At 38.5% G+C, this 20,769-nt stretch overlaps 1 protein-coding gene across 1 annotated transcript in view; it reads left to right on the top strand.

Moving 5' to 3' along the window:
* Positions 1–368: 368 nt before the first annotated feature.
* Positions 369–20,769, top strand: part of col4a5 (collagen, type IV, alpha 5 (Alport syndrome)) — a 57,884-nt gene continuing 37,483 nt past the window's right edge. Inside the window, exons 1-19 of the mRNA XM_037688387.1 lie at positions 369–599; positions 977–1,033; positions 4,682–4,771; positions 7,043–7,087; positions 7,557–7,601; positions 7,700–7,762; positions 7,994–8,047; positions 10,323–10,349; positions 11,481–11,561; positions 13,918–13,980; positions 14,060–14,095; positions 14,219–14,260; positions 14,361–14,459; positions 15,512–15,565; positions 15,643–15,699; positions 18,804–18,848; positions 18,943–18,996; positions 19,091–19,132; positions 19,280–19,373. Of these exons, the coding sequence (XP_037544315.1) occupies positions 369–599; positions 977–1,033; positions 4,682–4,771; positions 7,043–7,087; positions 7,557–7,601; positions 7,700–7,762; positions 7,994–8,047; positions 10,323–10,349; positions 11,481–11,561; positions 13,918–13,980; positions 14,060–14,095; positions 14,219–14,260; positions 14,361–14,459; positions 15,512–15,565; positions 15,643–15,699; positions 18,804–18,848; positions 18,943–18,996; positions 19,091–19,132; positions 19,280–19,373 (1,279 nt within the window). The remainder of the gene's footprint in view (positions 600–976; positions 1,034–4,681; positions 4,772–7,042; positions 7,088–7,556; positions 7,602–7,699; positions 7,763–7,993; positions 8,048–10,322; positions 10,350–11,480; positions 11,562–13,917; positions 13,981–14,059; positions 14,096–14,218; positions 14,261–14,360; positions 14,460–15,511; positions 15,566–15,642; positions 15,700–18,803; positions 18,849–18,942; positions 18,997–19,090; positions 19,133–19,279; positions 19,374–20,769) is intronic.

The raw sequence follows: 20,769 nt of genomic DNA, 5'->3' as shown, positions 1-20,769 counted from the left end.
GCACTGTACTTTGACAATTATTTAAATGTCTAACGACCACAGTAAACAATATTTTACTGTAAAATCCACACATTTATTACATTGCAGTTATTTGTTGCCTAGTTTATCTGTCATGAAATCAGTTTATTTTAATACACTTGTCAGTCTGTAAGAAAAATGTTTAAAACAATCACTTTCTAAATGTCATCTTTTAAATCTGAGTATTTTCTATTTTTTCTAGCAGTTTATATCAGGGCTACATAAAGATTATAACACGAGGCATTTTATTTGTACACCAGTTTTATTTTCTGAGGATCACTGATCTGGAATTCAATCCGAGAATCCGAAGTTTAGACAAACAGTGCCACACTGAGCACCTGACTTCTCACATGTGGACATGGCAGAGGACAAACTCGTCCTCCTATCTGTCCTCGTCCTCTCTCCGCATCTCTTTCTCACAGCCTGGCTGCCTGGCATGCGTGCAGCTGATGCCCGTCTGGCGTTTGCTGTGTCAACAGAGCATGGGAAAAGTTAATCAGCAGCTTGGCACTCCCACCTCCACCCGCCTCCTCTCAGCTTCTCCTTCACCCTCAGCCCTCCCGTTCTTTCAAACGAGTCGGGTGAAAAGGAATGATTTAATATTTTACTTGAGATTAGCCTGATGTTTGAGGCTCTGTGACCTTGATCTCCTCCTGTCATCAAATAACCCTGCTGGAGAGCCCTCATGTGTGGGAAGAAATGCAGGCTGTGGGGGAGTGAAGGCAGCATTGTTGTGTTATAGCGCCCCCTGGTGGCAAAGTCACTGCTTTAATCCACATTTAAAGGATTTACAGAGCCATTTCCCTCAAAACTGGTCAGCTGCTGTGATCCGTAATGATGATTTTTTTTTATTTATTGTATCGATATTTGTCTTTGTTTTATGTTTTTAAATGTGCATCTAATGTTGCCGAGCATTTCTTGCCTTGTCCTGAATCCGTGTTTTCTCTTTCTTGGTTAGGCTTGCCATGGATGTGGAGGGTCCAAATGTGACTGCAGTGGCGTAAAAGGAGCGAAGGTAAACAATTGTCCAATTTAAAGTACTTTAGTAATTTAAAATGCTTAAATAATGCTTATAAGAAATGATAATACTGCTTGTAATAAATGCTTTTAATAAATTAATACAAGTTTTTATACGGAATTATTAGGTTCTCACGTGATATCACCAAATCTGTTCAAATAAACGGATAAATATAACTGTGTATCATCAGCATGACAATTAAAATTTATCCCATGCTGTTTAATAACTTTACCTAATGGAAGCATACATAAGGTAAATAGTATTGGTCCAAGCACTGAACCCTGAGGAACTCCATGACTGACTTTGGTGTATGACGAAGATTCATTATTTACATTTACAAACTATAGAATATATCAGATAAATATGATTTAAACCATTTTAGAGCTGTTCCTGTAATCCCAATACCATATTCTAGCCTCTGTAGGAGAATATTGTGATCAGCTATAGATGTAACATATTAATAATTATTACAGTCTGAGAATTTAATTCAAATCTGGAATTAACTGGATCATAAGGTATTTTGCTAACAGATAGACAGGGGCACCACAGGGGCACCTTGGACACCAATGGGTGCAATGGCCATTTCTAACATATTGCCCCCCCCCCCCCCCCCCCCACTTGCTAGTTAGCTTTATCTTGGAGTTCCAAGTCTTTGCTTTGTGTTCATTTTTTAATTTACTCTGGCTGTTCTGGATTATTAAACCTGATAAACGTTACAAAAAATGTTTTAAAGCAAGTAGGAGTTTAAAAAAAACATATATTTTATTTAAAATGAAAACTTAAAGTCGAGTCCCACTGAATAAAAACATTGGCTGCTTCTCTCAAGGGCTAAAGCCATAAATCAAATTTTTTGTGGACACACACATATAAATATATATATAAATTTACGGCCTGTAAAATCAATAAAAAGGACTAGTTTGTAATAATGCTGTATTAAATGGACATAATTCATGTACATGGGTTGTGTTTGTTGTCCGTAATCCATATTTGTTCACAAAAGTACACAGCAACAAGCAAATACCAAATGTTTTTAAAATGAATTGAGAAAGTGCCAGTGTTTAATTTGAAAAGGCTTTTTACTAGAAAATGTTTAGTTCACTGTAGTCCTTCAAATAAAGACGTAAATTGGACTTCTTCATGGAAATGTACAAAAAGTCTCATGTAAGGATGTATAAGTAAAGATGCGTAACACGTTAAAACTGGACTGCTGACACAGTGACACAGAATCACTGTTATCTGTAAAATAAAAAAAAATAAAAAACTGAGCTACTTTGATCTCCTTCACTTACAAATTGCCAAGATTTTAAAATTAACGTTTACCAACAACCACATAATAGAATTTCTGAAATTCCTGTAGGACTTTTGTTTTTGGAGTGCCACCCCAGGATTTTCAGTGAGCCCCCCCCCCCCCGTGGCTCCCCCCTTTAAAAACTTTCTGTAAACATCACTGCAGACATATTTGATCCCAACAGTTAATGCCAAAATCTTAAACAAAGATCTACCACCACTCCTGTTAGTACTCTAAATATGTGTTGAGGATGACTCTCAGCTACTACCACACCAGAGCTAGGCTCACTCTGTAAGCCGGATTAAAACTATATCTTAAATAAAACCTTACTAGAGGGGAAACACTTGAGCTGTTTAACATTAAATATAAAATGTTTTCTTTACTTATGATTGATTTAATGAACATTGGAAAAAATACCTCATTTTGATACGCCCGTCGAACGTACGATGTATGATTCCGGTATATCAAACTTTGTTAAATCAGGTCCTCTGGACAGATTTTTCTTGTTGAAACATTTCCTCTTTTATCCAAAAGACTTCTTCAGTCTGAAGGGCTGCAATAAACTCAGTCTTATAAATGGCACCTTCTCATAGTGGAAGTAGTTTGCTGCTGACAGCCAAAACTAGCTGTTCACATGATGAAGTAGGACCATCAGCCTAACGACCGATCGTTAGTGCCCCGATGCCTGCTTGCTATTCACAGAGGGCTGAGTGATACTAGCAATAACACTCGAGACAAGCCACACTGCAGACAAGCCAGCGGTCACTCTTTCAGGGATGAAGATGTTCACATCCTTATTAGAGCGGAACGTTGGTTTGCGAGAGGAGTGAAGGAGGCCATCTTTGTGAAGAGAAACCATCCATCATTAAACGGGGCGAAGGCCTCCGTGTCCAGTTGTCCCCCTCTTACAATGCTGTTATTGCTAGTATCGCTCAGCCCTCTGTGAATAGCAAGTGGTCGTCAGGGCACTAACGATCAGTTGTTAAGCTGTTTTGTATGTGAACCGCTAGTTTTGGTTGTCACCAGCAAACTGCTTGATCCACCATGAGCAGGTGCTATTTATAAGACTGAGTTTGTTGCAGCTCCTCAGACTGAAGAAGTCCTTTGGATAAAAGAAGAAACGTTTCAACAAGAAGAATCCGTCCAGAAGACCTGACTTGACTTTGTTAGATTTTTCTACCTGGATTATTAAGCATACATCAGGTTATTATGGTATAGAGTATTTATGCACGTATGTTTGGACATAAACGTTCTCTTGTCTGGCTCATGACTTCTGATCCACTCAAGATAATTTAATGAAACTTCATACACACAAGCATCATCTTTAGACGGTGTGAAGAATACACTGTTCATCACCCCAGCTTCAAGGTCACACATCAAGGTGACAATGTTCCCACTCAGTGTTATAAAGGTCTTTCCTTGTACGAGCCACTGATTTAGATTGCTGTATAATAGTTTGTTGACAGGCGTATAATGTGCAATATGCTGTACTCTTATTTATTTTTACCATATATGCTTCTTACACAAGCAAGTACAGTAATTGTGTAAAATACCCAAGTATTAGTTGGTATTTGCTACTTGACACACCAAATATTTGGATCTAAAACATGGGATTATAATGGTTTTTCTTTGTTCAAAGTATTGTTAAATGAATTAGTAGCATGGGAACTAGTGTCATGACCAAAGTTTGTGCAAAATACCCCCTAAACAACTTCTACCTGAATTTGTACTGCAGTTGAATACTTTATTTTAAAGTGAACGTTCTGAACCAAACAGCTTGTATCAACAGAATATTGTTTAACTGGGATATTTTCTCTGATCCAGTGTATTATTTAAAATTGCAAAACTGTTCTCATGTTTATTCTTGACCAAAGACTTCAGATTTTTCCTGACCGTGTCCGAATCTTTATCAAACATGTCAACTAGTAACAAAAAAGTCCGGCAGGTCTTAAGAGTCCCAGATTTGAAAGTTCAGAGACGATTTCATCTTTCCGGTAATTACAGCCCAAAAGAGTGCAACTGGTACTAATGTGATTTTTACCCCATTAAAAAAATAAATAAAAATCAGTTTATTTTTACAACCTTCAGAGAACAATATGTCATGGTTTTGATACAAAACATCAATCCTTCACATACTCTGTACTTAATTTTGGTATAAAGTCCAGTCTAAGTTTACCCAGTCCAAAGCAGCAATACCTTTTAAAAACCAACAAACGGACCTTGTTTAGAGAAAATGTTTACATCACTATTTAGTTTGAGAAATTTCCATTTAGATTTCAGCTGAAATAATAAATACACGTAACAATCATTTAAAGCTAAAGTTAATTTGTTCTATGGCTTTGTGTTGGGACTTGCAGGGTGAGAGAGGATTACCAGGTCTCACCGGACAGCCGGGCGTCCCAGGGTTCCCTGGACCTGAAGGACCCATCGGACCCAGAGGAGAGAAGGTAAGTACAGTTTGTCGGAAGTATAAATGTGCATATAAATACATTTAAAATATTTAAAAACAAAGCCAAAGTTTACTGTAACAACACAGATTGGCTTTACAATCCTCCTTTTCTTTGGCTGCTCCATCGTGCCGAGGTCACCACAGCACGGAAGAATTGACAAGTTCAACTTTACAATTTTAGCTCAAGTTTTATTCGTAGCAGAAAAGCAAATCTCTTCAGCAAGACATTGCCAGGCGATGTGTTTTTATTGTCTTTTTAATGACAAAAGTTTTGGTCACATATCTCTGGATATTATTCTCCCTCAAAAGTTAATTTGCCCTCATCCAGAAATACTTTAGATTTAAAATTACACTACAGCTAAATAAGAGAAGAAGAACTGTTGTTGGGGTTTTTTTTTTTAGCAAAAAAAGAGCTGTTAGCAGGAGTATGCTACATGTACATTTTTTCTTTCTTTCTTTCTTTTTCTTTTTGGAAGTGGAGATGCTAACAAGAGACACTGTTAGCAATAGCATTCTTATAGAGGAGAACCAAAGTAAAATTTACACAACTGAAACCAAATCTTTGCTCAAGTCTTTTGTACATGCTAACACTAGCATTGTAGCACAGCTAGCTGCTACAAGAAGCTAGAAAATTAAGTTTTTCCATTCAAAGCAAAGACTCATGAGTATATTGTTGATATATTTTATCTATCTTTTTCCAGTTAGACAACTAGTTAATGTTGCTATTTTATTTATTTATTTATTTTTCAGTGTTTACTACGGAAGAGGATTTAGGCCATGGTGCAATTGTTTTTCCCTTAATTCGGAAAATAAAAGAGTCAGTATTCTGAGATTAAAGTCAGAATTCTGAGACAAGTCTCATGATTTTTTTTTCTCAAATACCATATATTTCTCAAATTCTGACTTTAAACTCAGAATATTGACTTTTTTCTCATGATTTTTTTTCTCAAATGTATTTATCAAATTCTGACTTTAATCTCAGAATTCTTACTTTTTTCTCAGAATTCTGAGATTAAAGTCAAAATTTTGAGACAAGTCTCATGATTTCTTTCTTTCTCAAATGCCATATATTTCTCAAATTCTGACTTTAAACTCAGAATATTGACTTTTTTCTGATGAATTTTTTTTTCTCAAATATATTTATCAAATTCTGACTTTAATCTCAGAATTCTAATTTTTTTTTTTCCCTCAGAGTTATGGAAAAAAAAAAATTAACCGTGGCCATAATCCTCCTTCGTAGTTTACGTTGTTAGAGCTTTGCTGTTATTTTTGTGATTAATAATTGTTGTGACAAAAGTTCCTCTGACAATGAGGAACTTGGTAATGTTGGTAGGCAAACTAAATTGTCAGAAGGTAAAACAACAACTTTAATCAGCTTTAGCTGTATCACAAGCAGTCATATATCTAAATAAAGAAAAACTTTTTATATACCCGTAGATGGTTTGTTGTTCCACGACCATCCACTCTTGAGTAAATTTTCATCCCAGGTACTTAGGCTCATAAAGTGGTGTTAGTGTAGAGAAACAAGGACGCAGGAGAAGACCTTATATTCTGGTCTCACAAGGGGACTGTGCAGTGTTTTATAATCAGGCTGCATCCAGAGGTTCTCACTCAGGCCTTGGTTTAGCATCACTGATTACTTTAGACCTGAGTTCAGTATCTGAACTTTAGGAAAATAGAAGGAGACTCCACAAAGTATTTGTGTCATCCAAGAAACGTAATCCAACCACTGACTGTCACTTCTTTGTAAATCTAGATTGTAGTGTTTTAAATGTTGAAACGGAGATTCAGATTTTATACAAAGGACATTTGAGCATGTTTGACAACACGTCAGAGATTTGGTTGCATACAGAATAAGATGCATTAAAAAAAAAAGACATAGAAGGTTTGACGTCCCTTAAATCCTGAGTTTTAAAACAAAACCCCTGGACTTCTTTTCTTGTTAACTGAAGACGTTTGGCTCAAGATTCAAGGAGCTTAATCAACTTGAACTGTAAACTGGAACTGAAATCATGTTCGAGTTGCACTTCGTCCACCCTCTTCAGATTAACAATGAACCCACAGGAGGGAGTGGAGGGAAGTTGATTTGAATGTGAAATCACCCCGCATTAACAGTTTTTATTTTTCACAAGCTAAATGGAAACGTTAGCAGATCTGTGAATTAAATTACCTTACTGCTCTTTGGTCCTTTTTGTTATTTGCACAGGGATCATTAGTCAAAGAACAGGTTACTAATGTCGTCTGTTCTTGGTGTTTTTCTGTCTTCCAGGGAAGTGATGGACTTCAAGGATTAATTGGTTCAAAGGGAATAAGAGTAAGTATTTATAATTTTCATGTAAAGGAATTTTGCCCCTAAAACATCTCATCTCAGGCAGTAAAATATATACAGAGGAAAAAAACTTCTTGTTGTTCTGGCTTTTCCCTCTTGAGGGGTCTCCACAGCAAGTCATCCACCTCCATGTCCTCTCTAACTGCATCCATATTGTCTTTGTCTTTTTCACCAAGGAATATAAACAAATGACCATTTTAAAAAAATGTTTCTATTAAAGCCTACATTCAGTATATGTGTTCAACAATTAGTTTAGTTGTATCTTTATTGGTTTGTCAGATTACTTTTATAGAAATTACTGTCCTCGCTGAATGACCTTGAGTTGTAATACCTTCTGTGGACAGCACGTGTCATCATTTCACCTTTCCTCAAATATGAGGAAGCAGGAAGTTGATGTTTGTGATTTTAAAATAAAACTTTAAAATGCTCATCTTTTGTTCTTTCTTTCTAATAGGGTCCTCCTGGATTACCAGGATTTCCTGGGATGCCAGGACAACCTGTGAGTTTTCAATTATCTCGTTTTTTTTGTTCATCAACGGACTTTTTGTAGAAAGTACCCAGCGTTTATAATTTAACTTTGTGTTTTCTTCCTGTTAGGGTCTACCAGGACAGGACGGCCCTCCAGGCCCGAGGGGAGTGCCGGGTTGCAACGGGACCAAGGTAACTCCTCAAAAAAAATTAAAATCTTTAAATAAAATAAAAAAACACGAGGAATAAAAGAAACACCATCCATCCATTATCTTTTACCTGCTTCTTCAAACACATTTGATTTTATTTTTTAAGTGATACAGACTAATTACAGACATTTCATTAAAGAATTTAACAAAGTTTAATAAATTTGTTACATTCTAACAATAAAACAAACCTTAATTTATACTTCTTCTTCTTCAGGGTGAACTGGGTTTTCCAGGAGTTTCAGGAATCCCTGGACAGCAAGGTCTACCGGTGAGCCAGGAACTTTTCAACAGAACGAAGTAGTGACAGTTTAACGTATCAATAGAGAAAATACAATATGTGCTAAAGATCCTTTCTATAAGGCAGAATTTCATTGGACTGTGGCTACTGGACACAAAAGTTTGAGAAAATAAGCTACCGTATTTTTCGCTGTATAAGTCGAACCTTTTTGCATAAATTTGCAAGTCCTGCAACTTATACGGCAAAGCGATTGATATACGTTTTTCCCCCCCCCATATTTATAAACCAATATTTGTCTGAGAACTGATGACTTCATTCATTCTGACATGGAAAATATTAAACACTAACATTTTCAGCCACTAGAGGGCCCTCGAGGGATATGGCAAGCCAAGTGGTTCATTAATAGGTAAAAGTGGCTATTAATGAGATACTTGGCTTGCCATACAAAGCCACCTTCGTCTCGCCCAGGAACTCCTGGAGCAAACGTTAAATCAGCTGCATTTTACTGTGATGCCCAGGTGAAATGCAGCTGATTTGACCATCAAAGAGCATTTATTAAGGAAAAATTAGACTGAGACACACATTTACTATAATGTCGAGCAAACAAATAATTGTTTTTAGGCGTTAATCTTGTTAAATTCTTGTTAAAGTCCTCCCGCGCACGCTCCCGCAGCCACCATTTGGCAGCCAATCGATTTTTGGCTCAACACTTGTCCACGTTTCCGGGTGGTCAGCGGTGACGTATAATGGATATACGGGTGCGATGTGCACGGCAGCAAGTACGGTAATTTTCACTGGCAGTCACGCCTAACAGGTTTGCACAAATTCTTGGACACAATTTGCTTTTTTTGCAACAATAATGATAATAATGGTATTTGTCAAAATTCCTGACACGATTGCTCGAGGCCCTGCAACTCGCGCCAGATCAGACTAAACCAGATTAGTGTCGGGATTTCTACTTTTTTGGGGGGGGGGATCTGAACCTTTTGGGTCAGTTCTCCAAAAAGATCTGTCTCTTTCAGCTCCCCAAAGGCTCCTCATAAGTAGCACCAAGTAAGGAGTTATGTGAGAGCTGAAACTGACCGCTCTCTTTTGATGTGCTGTGAATCCAGTGTTGCCAGGTGAGAAATGTAGGATTATCGTACTAGAGACATAAAATTATCATATTTTGAGGGAAATTATCGTACACCCGTCATAACCAAAATAACAAATCTATTGATGCACTATAGTAGTGATGGCCTGCTTTCAGACCGACTCTGCTTCTTCTTCTTCTTTTCTTTTCCTCACTCATGGGGCGGGCGCAGTGGACTATTCAGCCAATCACGGTCGTTGTTCTGAGGCAAGCGCATACACGTCATAGGCGTAGCCAGGATTTTATGAGGGGCGGTTCGTTTGAAGAAAAAGTGGACCTGTAGGACTACTCTGATTGGTTCATTGGCGGTGGTACACATAACTTCAAATGTGTAAACAAGCTAATTAGCTAGCTAGTTAAAACACTGCTGTGTGAGGTAAATCTGTGTTACCAAATAGGCGGTTGTGAGTGGAGAAAGAGCAACACACTGAGAGGGGAATAGCGTGTGTGTCCAGTCTTCTATTCAGAACTCATCCCAGACACGAACGAACACTTCGGTACTCCCGAGTCCCGCCCGAACATACACACAAAAAAAAAAAAAACACCGAAGAAGAATGAAAGACGTCATCCTCTTAAAGGCACAGTACCACTCCTTAACTCTAACAACATAAATGCAAACTAAGCCCGCAAATAATAACATTACTTCAATTGCAAAAATAACTCATCTTTTTACTTTGCTTTGTTAGACATTGTTTTTTATGAATGAAATTACTTCACCTCGCAGTTCTATATCTCGCGGGAGTTGTAGGTGGGACTTCATTGGCAAAGTGGGCGGTTCGTTCGAACCCCCCGAACCCCCCCTGGCTACGCGCATGCACGTCACTCGTAGGTCACATTTAGAGAAGCACGATTGGCTGGAATTTCCAGACAATCGTGCACCTGTTTGTGGACACAGATGCATTCAGGGTTCACAAAAAACTCCGACAAACAGTTGCGACAGGCTGATGACAACCGATTACAACCACACATTCACGGAATGGTCAAATTATCGTATATTTGGCCTTTTTTGGGATTATTGATCGTACATCGTACAGAAGGCAACATTGTCGTACAAATACGATAGTTATCGTACACCTGGCAACACTGTGTGAATCCAACCACCACACCAGATCTTTAGTGTCTTCTTCAATGTTGCTTCATTGAACTCGTCTTTAATCTCCTTTTCCTTCATAGGGTCCACCTGGTCTTCCAGGAGAAAAGGTAAGCGCAAAACAAAGTAGTTACAAACCAACACACTTTCATTTAACTGGGCTTGTTAAAACAATTAAAATCAAAGAGAAAATAATCTCCTTTACGGTCTGAATTAGGAGCTTTATTTATTGAGCTAATGAGAACAAACATTTGGCTAACTGTCTTCAGAAGATGACTTAACCTTTTTAAACCACATACTCAAGAGCCACGGGCCAAATCTGGTCCCCCCAAGATGATCATTTAAATGTAAAATATTGTATCTCTTCTCATTTTTAATAAAAAAATAAATAAATACATAATTTAGTCTAGACTTCTCTTGCCAGTTGGCTAACTTTGAAGCCAGAAAGACAGCTGGATCATTCTATCATTATTGATTCTGATGTGGAAAGAGTAACAGAGTGTCAAATGAGACAGATTGAACCAGCAACCAAGAAAATATATCAGGTATCTGACTTGAGTTAATGTATCAGCTGAAAGTGTCCTGTGGCTCGGACAAAGTTTTTAAATTTTAGCTCCTTTTGGTAACAGTTCCTGCTTTTAAAGGACCAATCAGCAGGTGTCCTCGTTTCTCCTGTTTCCAGACAGTTCTGAGGAAACTGGAAGCTCAACGCTGAACTTTTGTCTTTTTTCACAACAGAACATCAAATGACTTATCGTTATAATTGTTTAGTTTTGTTTAGACCGCTCTAATTTAAATTTTATCCACACAGCGTTCAATGACTTCCTAACTTCCCTCCTGACCGGAGGCATCAATTAAAAGCACCTGTGGTGGTTGTTTAGCAGTTAGCAGTAGCATTAGCATTTCCTAAGATGGGCTTTATTCTGTTCATGTTTCATTTTTAGACGTTATATCTAATTTTTCTACATAAAGGGCTTAAATACCCCAGACTTATTAGACATTTATAAGGTAAACCCGTTTTTGTTGTAGTCATTTTTGCACAAAAGCTCACATGGCAATCGTTTTTACTCTGTGTCCTACCAAAAAAAGATTTCTTAGAAGCTGACGCGAAATTGTTTCCAACCTGACTACTAGTATGAACTGAATATTTTTCACCCATCCTACAGCAATGACCGGTGTCTCGGCTCGTTATACCCCCAGTGTTGGGATGCTGTCGTCACGCTCTGTTTTCTCCTCCTCAGGGCGACCCAGGTGATGTGATTTCCTCCATTCGTTTCGGAACTAAAGGAGCCGTGGGACTGCCTGGATTACCGGGAGCCCCTGTGAGTGACCGATTCACTGATCCCATTTGAACTTTTGTGAACTAATTTTATCTTTTTGTAAAGATGCAAAGTATTTAAAAGTTCTAATGTATCACAAGTGTTATGTTTCTTCTTTCGGCTGCTCCGTCCCTCAGGGGTCACCACAGCAAGTGAACTCGCACGCCAAACCAAGTTACCTCAGCCCTGATTAATACACAAATTTATCATAAATGCATTTTAATTGCTTCATAATAAAATTAAGTACCAGTAATATAAACAAGCGACTGTCTAAATCAAAACCCTATTTGTTGATATTCATTCATTCATTACCTTTATTTTACCAGAGAATGACGGGTTGAGACTGACATATTTTTTTCAGAGTGCCATGGTCAGGAGGTCGACAGCACACATCATAAAACAATAATCGAAAACAAATGACACTATTGAATAAAACACAAATATTTTACCCACAAATACGGTTTAAGTTAAAGTGCAGGGGATAACAATTTTAACAGTGGCTTAAAACAAGACAACAAAATGGAACAACAATGGTTGAAACATGGACAATGTTCAAAGCTCTCACTAACACTATCTTTCTGAACTGAACAAAAGACTAAAATAAATTAACTCTGGCAGTTTGAGATCAATCTGTAGGGAGGAGGCAGCAAAGCAGAACACCCCTTTACCTAATTCAGTTTTGACACAAGGAACCGACAGAAGGATGCATGTGATAGAGCGGAAGGAACTGTGGCTGTTTGTAGGAAAGTTCAAATAAAATAGAACTTAACCCAGTAGGGCCTTGTAGATTAGAGTAATCCACATGTATACCTGCATGCCACAAGAGAAGACCAGCTGGATATGGAGCTCACACTGATGAGTGAGGCAGCTAAAAACAGACTAACCTCAGGACACTGTGGTGAACATTGTCTAAGGACTGAGGACACTCATTTACAGCATACCACCATAGATGAGTAAAGACATAAAGGCAGCTGATACTAAGATGTTCCTAACTCTGAGTGTAATAAAAACTCGGCTTCAGTATGAGTTTGTGCTAAACTAGCAATGTAAGCTTTAAATTGTCAAATCCAGAACTGAATTCAAAATCCTACTTCTAACCTACAAAGCTCTCAACAACCTAGCTCCATCTTATATTACTGATCTTACTGTTCTATATTTTCCTAACCGAGCACTTCACTCTCAGACTGCAGGTTTACTTGTGGTTCCTAGAGTTTCCAAAAGCAGAATGGGAGGAAGATCTTTCAGTTATCAGGCTCCTCTCTTGTGGAACCAACTTCCAGTTTGTGTCTGTAAGGCTGGAACATTGTCCAGTTTTAAGACTGGGCTTAAGACTTTCCTTTTTGATAAATCCTATAGTTAGGGTTGGCTTGTTTTGCTGCTATAGGCTTAGACTACTGGAGGACAAATTGACCTCATTTCCTTAAATGATTTGTTACAATTGAATAGTTTTCATTTGATATTATTTATATCTTAACATGTGATTCTCGACCTGCCATTGTGTATCTGTTCCTCCTTCCTGTTCCTCTCAAACCCAGCTGGTTGAAGCAGATGGCCGCTTGTCCTGAGCCTGGTTCTGCTAATGATTTCTTCCTCATGAAGGAGTTTTTCCTTTCCACTGTCACCTTCATGCTTGCTCAAGATGAGTCTGCAATGGAGTTAAATTCAAAGCAGTCTGCTCCTCAGATAAATAGTGTTAACTTACTTTTTACATGTCTATATGAATGTGTCTGTGAAATTATTTTTATATATGAATGTTTCTGTTCAGTGCCCTGAGATAACTTCTGTTGTGACTTGGTGCTATATAAATAAACTGAAATGCATTGAATTGAACTAAAATGATTGCTCACAACCAAGGAGAAAACCCACATATTTGTAATTTGAAACAAGTCCAGTCTGGTTTTATTTTGTGAAGTTAAAATTAATCAGATATTTGATATTTATTTTAAAATATAGTGGTCCTAGTTTTGTTTGCTTTTAAAACCAGTACAAGTTTTTGCAGATGTGGCTGAACAATATTAAAATCATCCTGTAAAACCTATAAAGTCTGAATGAGTGAAGATGAACTGCAATAAACAATGGTGTCATCTGCATAAAATAGAAGGACACATGACAAATTATTACACAGATCATTGATTTGAATACAAAAAATAAAACTGGTCCTAAGACTGAACCTTGGGGCACCCCATTGGCAACATTCAGAGAGGACAAGGTGGATCCTGCCACCTGGATTATTATTATATGGCCTTATTTTATTTGTTTACAGAGACACTCATAGCTGGGAAAATGAAGCTAAACTGAACAAAGAAACGCATACATCCGTTATAAACACTCAACGTTTTTTTTCCTCCTCTTCTAATAGGGTCCTTCTGGGCCCCCCGGTTTACAAGGTCCACTCGGCCCTCCAGGACCCAGAGGATATGAGGTAACAAACAGTCATTTAAGGTACAAACATATTAACCATGTTGGATTGAAGTTATTAAGGTAAATTTGTATTTTTTCAGGGTCGTCCAGGTCCTCCTGGTCTGCCTGGACCTAAGGTAAAATTAATCAGCTCATAAAAAATATAGCTAAACCAGAACAAAAGTATGTAAAATGTCTAGATGTGCAATATCATCCACTGTGATGTGGTGGTCCAACTTTTCTCCATTTGATCTCAACAGGGAAACATGGGTTTGAACTTTGAAGGACAAAAAGGAGAAAAAGTAAAATGCAACTAGATTTTTATTTTTTTTTCAAAATCACCCAAAAATATATAACTAAATTCCTCGCCTGTCTGTTTAAACTTTCATCGTTATTTGACAGGGTGATCCAGGCTTGCCGGGACCTCCTGGGCCTCCAGGACAAGTAGGACGAGGAGAACAGATCAGACCACCTGTGTCAGAGATTCAACGAGGGGAAAAGGTAGAGTCCTTTTACAATTTCATGGAACAAGCCTAAAAAAAAGTTAAAAGGTTTATCGCGCAGGTACATAAATACTAGCGTATTTTGGAACAAGTCACCAAATGAAGCAGAATCTTCTGTGTTTGTATTTTTATATGCATCTACCAATGTCATGCACAGAAGCTGAACCACTTTCACACCATTTGCCTCTGAAAACTGCTTGGCATTAAATGTCAAAACAAGATCCCAGATCCTCAAACGTGGTAGCATACCCAGTTTCTACACAATCCACATGCAATCACATCTTGGCTGGGCAGGGCATGTACTGTAGCTTGCATGCCAGACTATACTGGAGACTCCTGAGGAGGCCAGAAAAAGCGCTTTTAAAACACACTCACTGAAGGCCTTCAGCATCTGCATTGATACCTAGGAGCAGACAACACAAGGCAGAGGGAAATGGCAAACATCTGTTCACAAGGGTGCAAAATACTATGACGGCTGCAGCTGAGCAGCACAGACAGGCGAAGAGAACCAGCACAAACAGCCCCCCATCAGCAGCCAACATTCTCTGTTCTGCTACAGATCATTCTGAACACAAATTGGCTTGACCAGCCATCTTCACACCCACAGAGACAACCCACAACCCCAGGATGACTAGTTGGTCCTTGTCACCTCATCTGATTCCTTCCTGTTGTTGCTGTTTGCTTGTTTAAAGTACAAATTCAGCTTCTCTATTTTGTAAATGAAACTAACAAAACTCCATACTGCACGGTTCCATATGTGATATGATTCTACATTTAAAATGGTTCTACTGTTTATACTTGAGTTATTACCATCCAATTCACATCATGACAGCAGCAGAGAGCACTGACACCATTTTCTACCAACACTTTTTTTGCAACAAGAGGCAAATATCTGATATTATCTGACATCAGGCCTGTATGACAGCTTTGAAGAAAAACTTCTGGAAGGGTTTTCAATCAAAGGAGTATTTTAAAACAAAAAGTCAAAACTCATTTAAATATCAGGAAAGTGCTGAGTTCTGTTCATTCTTTTGCTTTATTTCTCTAAAGGGTGACCAAGGACCTTCTGGCCCTCCAGGTGATCCTGGCTTTCCAGGCCCACCTGTAAGTGACATAAGGAAACCATGGTACATTCTGTGAAACCAAACCATTTCAACCAACCGAGTATCTCTGTGCTGTAGGGTTCTTCTGGTGGACAGAAAGGGGAGAAGGGAGAGCCAGGAGATATTGGCAAACGAGTAAGTACTTAATTTGTTGACTTTGTTGCGCTGTTTCTTCTTTATGACAGGTGAAGCTAAGATTCATGGATATAATTTATGTTGGTGATGATTCACCGCCATCCTTTCTGATTAGAACAGAGAAATCTCCTTAGACTGGCAATGAAAACATCTTCAAGAATCCAAAAAAGTTCAGTCTGGTCCTCTAGACATTCAGAAAAACAAAACAAAGCAAAAAAATGTAGATACGTTTTGTCTTTCATCCGAAAGATGAACCTATTATGAGCATAATTGAGCATGCATCAGGATATCTTCAAGAATCACAAGAAGTCCAGCTGCCATTCATTCAATTTCTTAATCTTAAATTCTGTAGCCGATTTCATGCAGAAAAGCTCATGACAACCACAAACTGTCCCCAACTGACCAAATTGTTTAACCTCAATTTAGTAGCTTTACTTGATGTACACATCTGTCAACAGAAGTTCAAAATCAGACTGCAGATACGCAAGATATTGAGCAAGGGTAGAACCACAGCAGTTAAGGACATCATCATCAGCAAAGATATGAAACTGCACATTTGAAACATTTGACCTAAATTATTCATATTAATAGTGAACAGAAGTGGGCCAAAAACACAACCTTGGGGGACCCCTAATGTGGCATGTTTCATTAGACAGCATACTGTCATATTTAAGTTGTTGAGTCCTTTCAGCGAGGTAATTTTCAAAGCCTGCTCTGATAATTTTACAGTGAGCAGCCTTTGTAGAAGTGGCTCATTTTTTTGGATCTTAAGATTCAGTTGCATCACAGTGTTTCCACTAGGTCACTCGGGGATTTTTGTCGACCGTGGCTGGGAGGGTAGGCGTGAGAGAAATGGATTGTTACATCCGTAACTTTTTAGCCAACACGTCTGTATTGTGCACTGCTAGCTTAGCGCTACGTCAGTGCTGGCAGTTTTCCCCTTGTATAACAGTAGGGGAAACATTGCATCATTAACAGCTTTTAATGATGCTGTCATGGTGCTATGTTATTTTCTAAAGCCAAATTGGCATGAGGAGAGAATTTTATTATCTCTTAGAAAGTATTTTATTTGATTAGTTACCAAGCCTTCAAGAACCTTTGACAAAGCAGATAAATTGGAAATGGGTATGTAATTGTCAAGAGCGGTAGGGTTCCCTCTTTTTAACAAATGCAATACAGGTCCTTCTAAGAAAATTAGCATATTGTGATAAAGGTCATGTTTTTCCATAATGTAATGATAAAAATGAAACTTTCATATATTTCAGATTCATTGCACACCAACTGAAATATTTCAGGTCTTTTAATTGTTTTAATACTGATGATTATGGCATACAGCTCATGAAAACCCAACATGCCTGTCCCAAAAAATTAGCATATTTCATCCCACCAATGAAAGACAAGTGTTTTTAATACAAAAAACGCCAACCTTCAAATAATCACTTTCAGTTATGCACTCAATACTTGGTCGGGAATCCTTTTGCATGAATGACTGCTTCAATGTGGCGTGGCATGGAGGCAATCAGCCTGTGGCACTGCTGAGGTGTTATGGAGGCCCAGGATGCTTCGATAGCGGCCTTAAGCTCATCCAGAGTGTTGGGTCTTGTGTCTCTCAACTTTCTCTTCACAATATCCCACAGGTTCTCTATGGGGTTCAGGTCAGGAGAGTTGGCAGGCCAATTGAGCACAGTAATACCATGGTCAGTAAACCATTTACCAGTGGTTTTGGCACTGTGAGCAGGTGCCAGGTCATGCTGAAAAATGAAATCTTCATCTCCATAAAGCTTTTCAGCAGATGGAAGCATGAAGTGCTCCAAAATCTCCTGATAGCTAGCTGCATTGACCCTGCCCTTGATAAAACACAGTGGACCAACACCAGCAGATGACATGACACCCCAGACCATTACTGACTGGGTGCTTCACACTGGACTTCTGGCATTTTGGCATTTCCTTCTCCCCAGTCTTCCTCCGGACTCTGGCACCTTGATTTCCGAATGACATGCAAAATTTGCTTTCATCTGAAAAAAGTACTTTGGACCACTGAGCAACAGTCCAGTGCTGCTTCTCTGTAGCCCAGGTCAGGTGCTTCTGCCGCTGTTTCTGGTTCAAAAGTGGCTTGACCTGGGGAATGCGGCACCTGTAGCCCATTTCCTGCACACGCCTGTGCATGGTGGCTCTGGATGTTTCTACTCCAGACTCAGTCCACTGCTTCCGCAGGTCCCCCAAGGTCTGGAATCGGCCCTTCTCTACAATCCTCCTCAGGGTCCGGTCACCTCTTCTCGTTGTGCAGCGTTTTCTGCCACACTTTTCCCTTCCCACAGACTTCCCACTGAGGTGCCTTGATACAGCACTCTGGGAACAGCCTATTCGTTCAGCAATTTCTTTCTGTGTCTTACCCTCTTGCTTGAGGGTGTCAATGATGGCCTTCTGGACAGCAGTCAGGTCGGCAGTCTTACCCATGATTGCAGTATTGAGTAATGAACGAGGATGGGAGTTTTTAAAAGCCTCAGGAATCTTTTGCAGGTGTTTAGAGTTACGTCGTTGATTCAGATGGTTAGGTTAATAGCTTGTTTAGAGAACCTTTTCATGATATGCTAATTTTTTGGGACAGTCATTTTGGGTTTTCATGAGCTGTATGCCATAATCATCAGTATTAAAACAATTAAAGACCTGAAATATTTCAGTTGGTGTGCAATGAATCTGAAATATATGAAAGTTTCATTTTTATCATTACATTAAGGAAAATAATGACCTTTATCACAATATGCTAATTTTTTGAGAAGGACCTGTACATGAGCTGTATCCCAAATATGGATGTTATTTTGAGTAAGACTGAGATTAAAAACGTTCGTTAATGGTTTTGCTGTAAAGTCAGCTGCAGCTTTTAGGAAATATGGTTCTAAATTATTTAGGCCTGAGTGTTTTGTAAAGTGCAACGAGAAGAGTGCTTTGTGAACATCGTTCACAGAAAAAGGAGCAAAATCAAAGGATTTAATAAAAATGAACTTGACAAAGCATAAGAATTTAAAGACTAAGCAAAAGAAAATGGATAGAATGTAAAAAAAATCTGAACCTAAAGTTCTGTTTGTTTTTTTTTCCTCTCACAGGGAAAATCAGGTAAAGATGGAGATCCGGGTCTGCCTGGAAACGATGTGAGTCCCACCAACAAACTCCAAAGCTTTTGACAGTGATTTTTTTTTTAATTAAACAGTCCTTTTGACATCTATAACTCTTTTTAACCACCAGGGCCTTAAAGGAGAGCCAGGCCTGCCAGGCCCTCCAGGCAGGGATGGAGAAAGAGTACGGTTCTTCCAAATATTTTATTATTTTCTTAACTCTATACGGCAGATCAAAAAGTGTTGAAATCATGCTTCATCGCTCTGTTTTGTCATAGGGACTAAAAGGAGACCGAGGGTACCCTGGCCCTCCAGGAGTGGTATGTATGAATCTTACTATGAAAAACCACGAAAGAGCGAGTCCGCAAAAGTTGAACTGCGAAGTAGTGAGGGACTACTGTATAGTTATTAGGCTAGTTTAATATTTGTATTGTGGATTTATGTTTTTCATCATCTTGTCCCTTCAGGTAATCGGTTCCCAAACAGGAGGTGGTGTCGGCCCTAAAGGTGAGCCCGGTTTAGCTGGATCTCCCGGACTCAAAGGAGAACGAGGACCACCAGGTAAATGTGAAACGCACTAATAGTTTGGTACAAAAGGGTTTGGCAATTTTGTTTACATTTCAGTTCTCAAAATGCAACTATATAAGACATGCAGTCATTTTTTTGATTGTTTTGTTTTTTCTCAGATTAAAGTTGCCAAGTCACCATTCTGCTCTGATCTCAGAAAGATTACATTCTAATAAAAAAAGCAACTTTTTATGTTTTTTTAATGAGTTTTGCCCGTTGTGCAGCTATGAAACACTGTCCAAGTGTTTAGTTCAGTGGTTCTCAAACTATTTTTATGTGTTGCTATTTTAAGTTGTTAATGTTTATTACAAGTTATTTGTGCTAATATTATTTGAAATATTACCCTATGTGAATATAACAAAGTTATATAAAAGGTCGGTATATTTTAAAATAAGAATTTATGGACTTTTGTGTGGCTTAAGTACCTAAATATTAAATACCTGTATGATTGGTAAATGTACAGGCAAACTAGACAAACAAAATCATTAGAATCAATGTAAAAAGTGTAAATTATTCGTTCATTCAACCTTTATTTACACAGATAAATCACATTGAGCCTTGAAGACTCATTTACAAGTGAGACCTGTTTAGACAGACAAAAAATTAATGAAAGTGACACATGTATAGGATTTGGAGGCAAAAAAAACTTTACTCCTTGGCCGAGGAGAGAGAGACTGAGATTGAAAAAAACACCCCGCACATAGGCATATATTGACGCAGACATTTTGCAGGGGAGGGGAAATGACAAGAGCAGTGATCATGTCAAGGACACTCCAGAGATACTGTAGGAGTTCTGATGAGAATGGTACAATCAGTCAATTCCCTCTGGTGAGATCCGTAAACACTCTCGAGGGCTGCTGAGGTTGACCTAGGACAGCGCCAGAGAGAATCCAAGAGTTCTGAAATGATGACACAATGTTTATTTAGCCGGGTCCCTCTGATAGGTCCACAGACTTCCTCGGTGGGAGGGGAAGGGGCAGAGCATCAAATTTACAGGGCCTCCAGGCGAATTGAGATAAGGTGGCATGTCAAGGCCAGCTGGGGAGCAGAATTCAGATAAGCAACATTTGTTTTGGGAACAGGCAGAACTTTACTGATCATATTTGATATCTGATCCATAAATGCACAACATTTATCACAGCACAGTTGGGTCACGATATGGGTCCAACTATAAACTAAAGTAGCATATACAACTCCCAAAACTCTTGTTTACGTTGTTATAATGCATTATTATGGAGTATGACAAACTACAAACATGTGAAACTGACTTTTTCACGGAGAGAACACCGTGAGTTGTTGGAGGAAAAAAAAAAGTTAAATGGAGACGCACCTTTCCTATAATTTTCATCATACAAATATATATATATATATATATATATATATATATATA

This window comes from Nematolebias whitei, chromosome 1, assembly GCF_014905685.2.
Source record: "Nematolebias whitei isolate Nwh7 chromosome 1, NemWhi1, whole genome shotgun sequence".
Taxonomy (NCBI): Eukaryota; Metazoa; Chordata; class Actinopteri; order Cyprinodontiformes; family Rivulidae; genus Nematolebias; species Nematolebias whitei.
The sequence above is the reverse complement of the archived record's forward strand: the minus strand, read 5'-3'. Positions and strand labels throughout refer to the sequence as shown.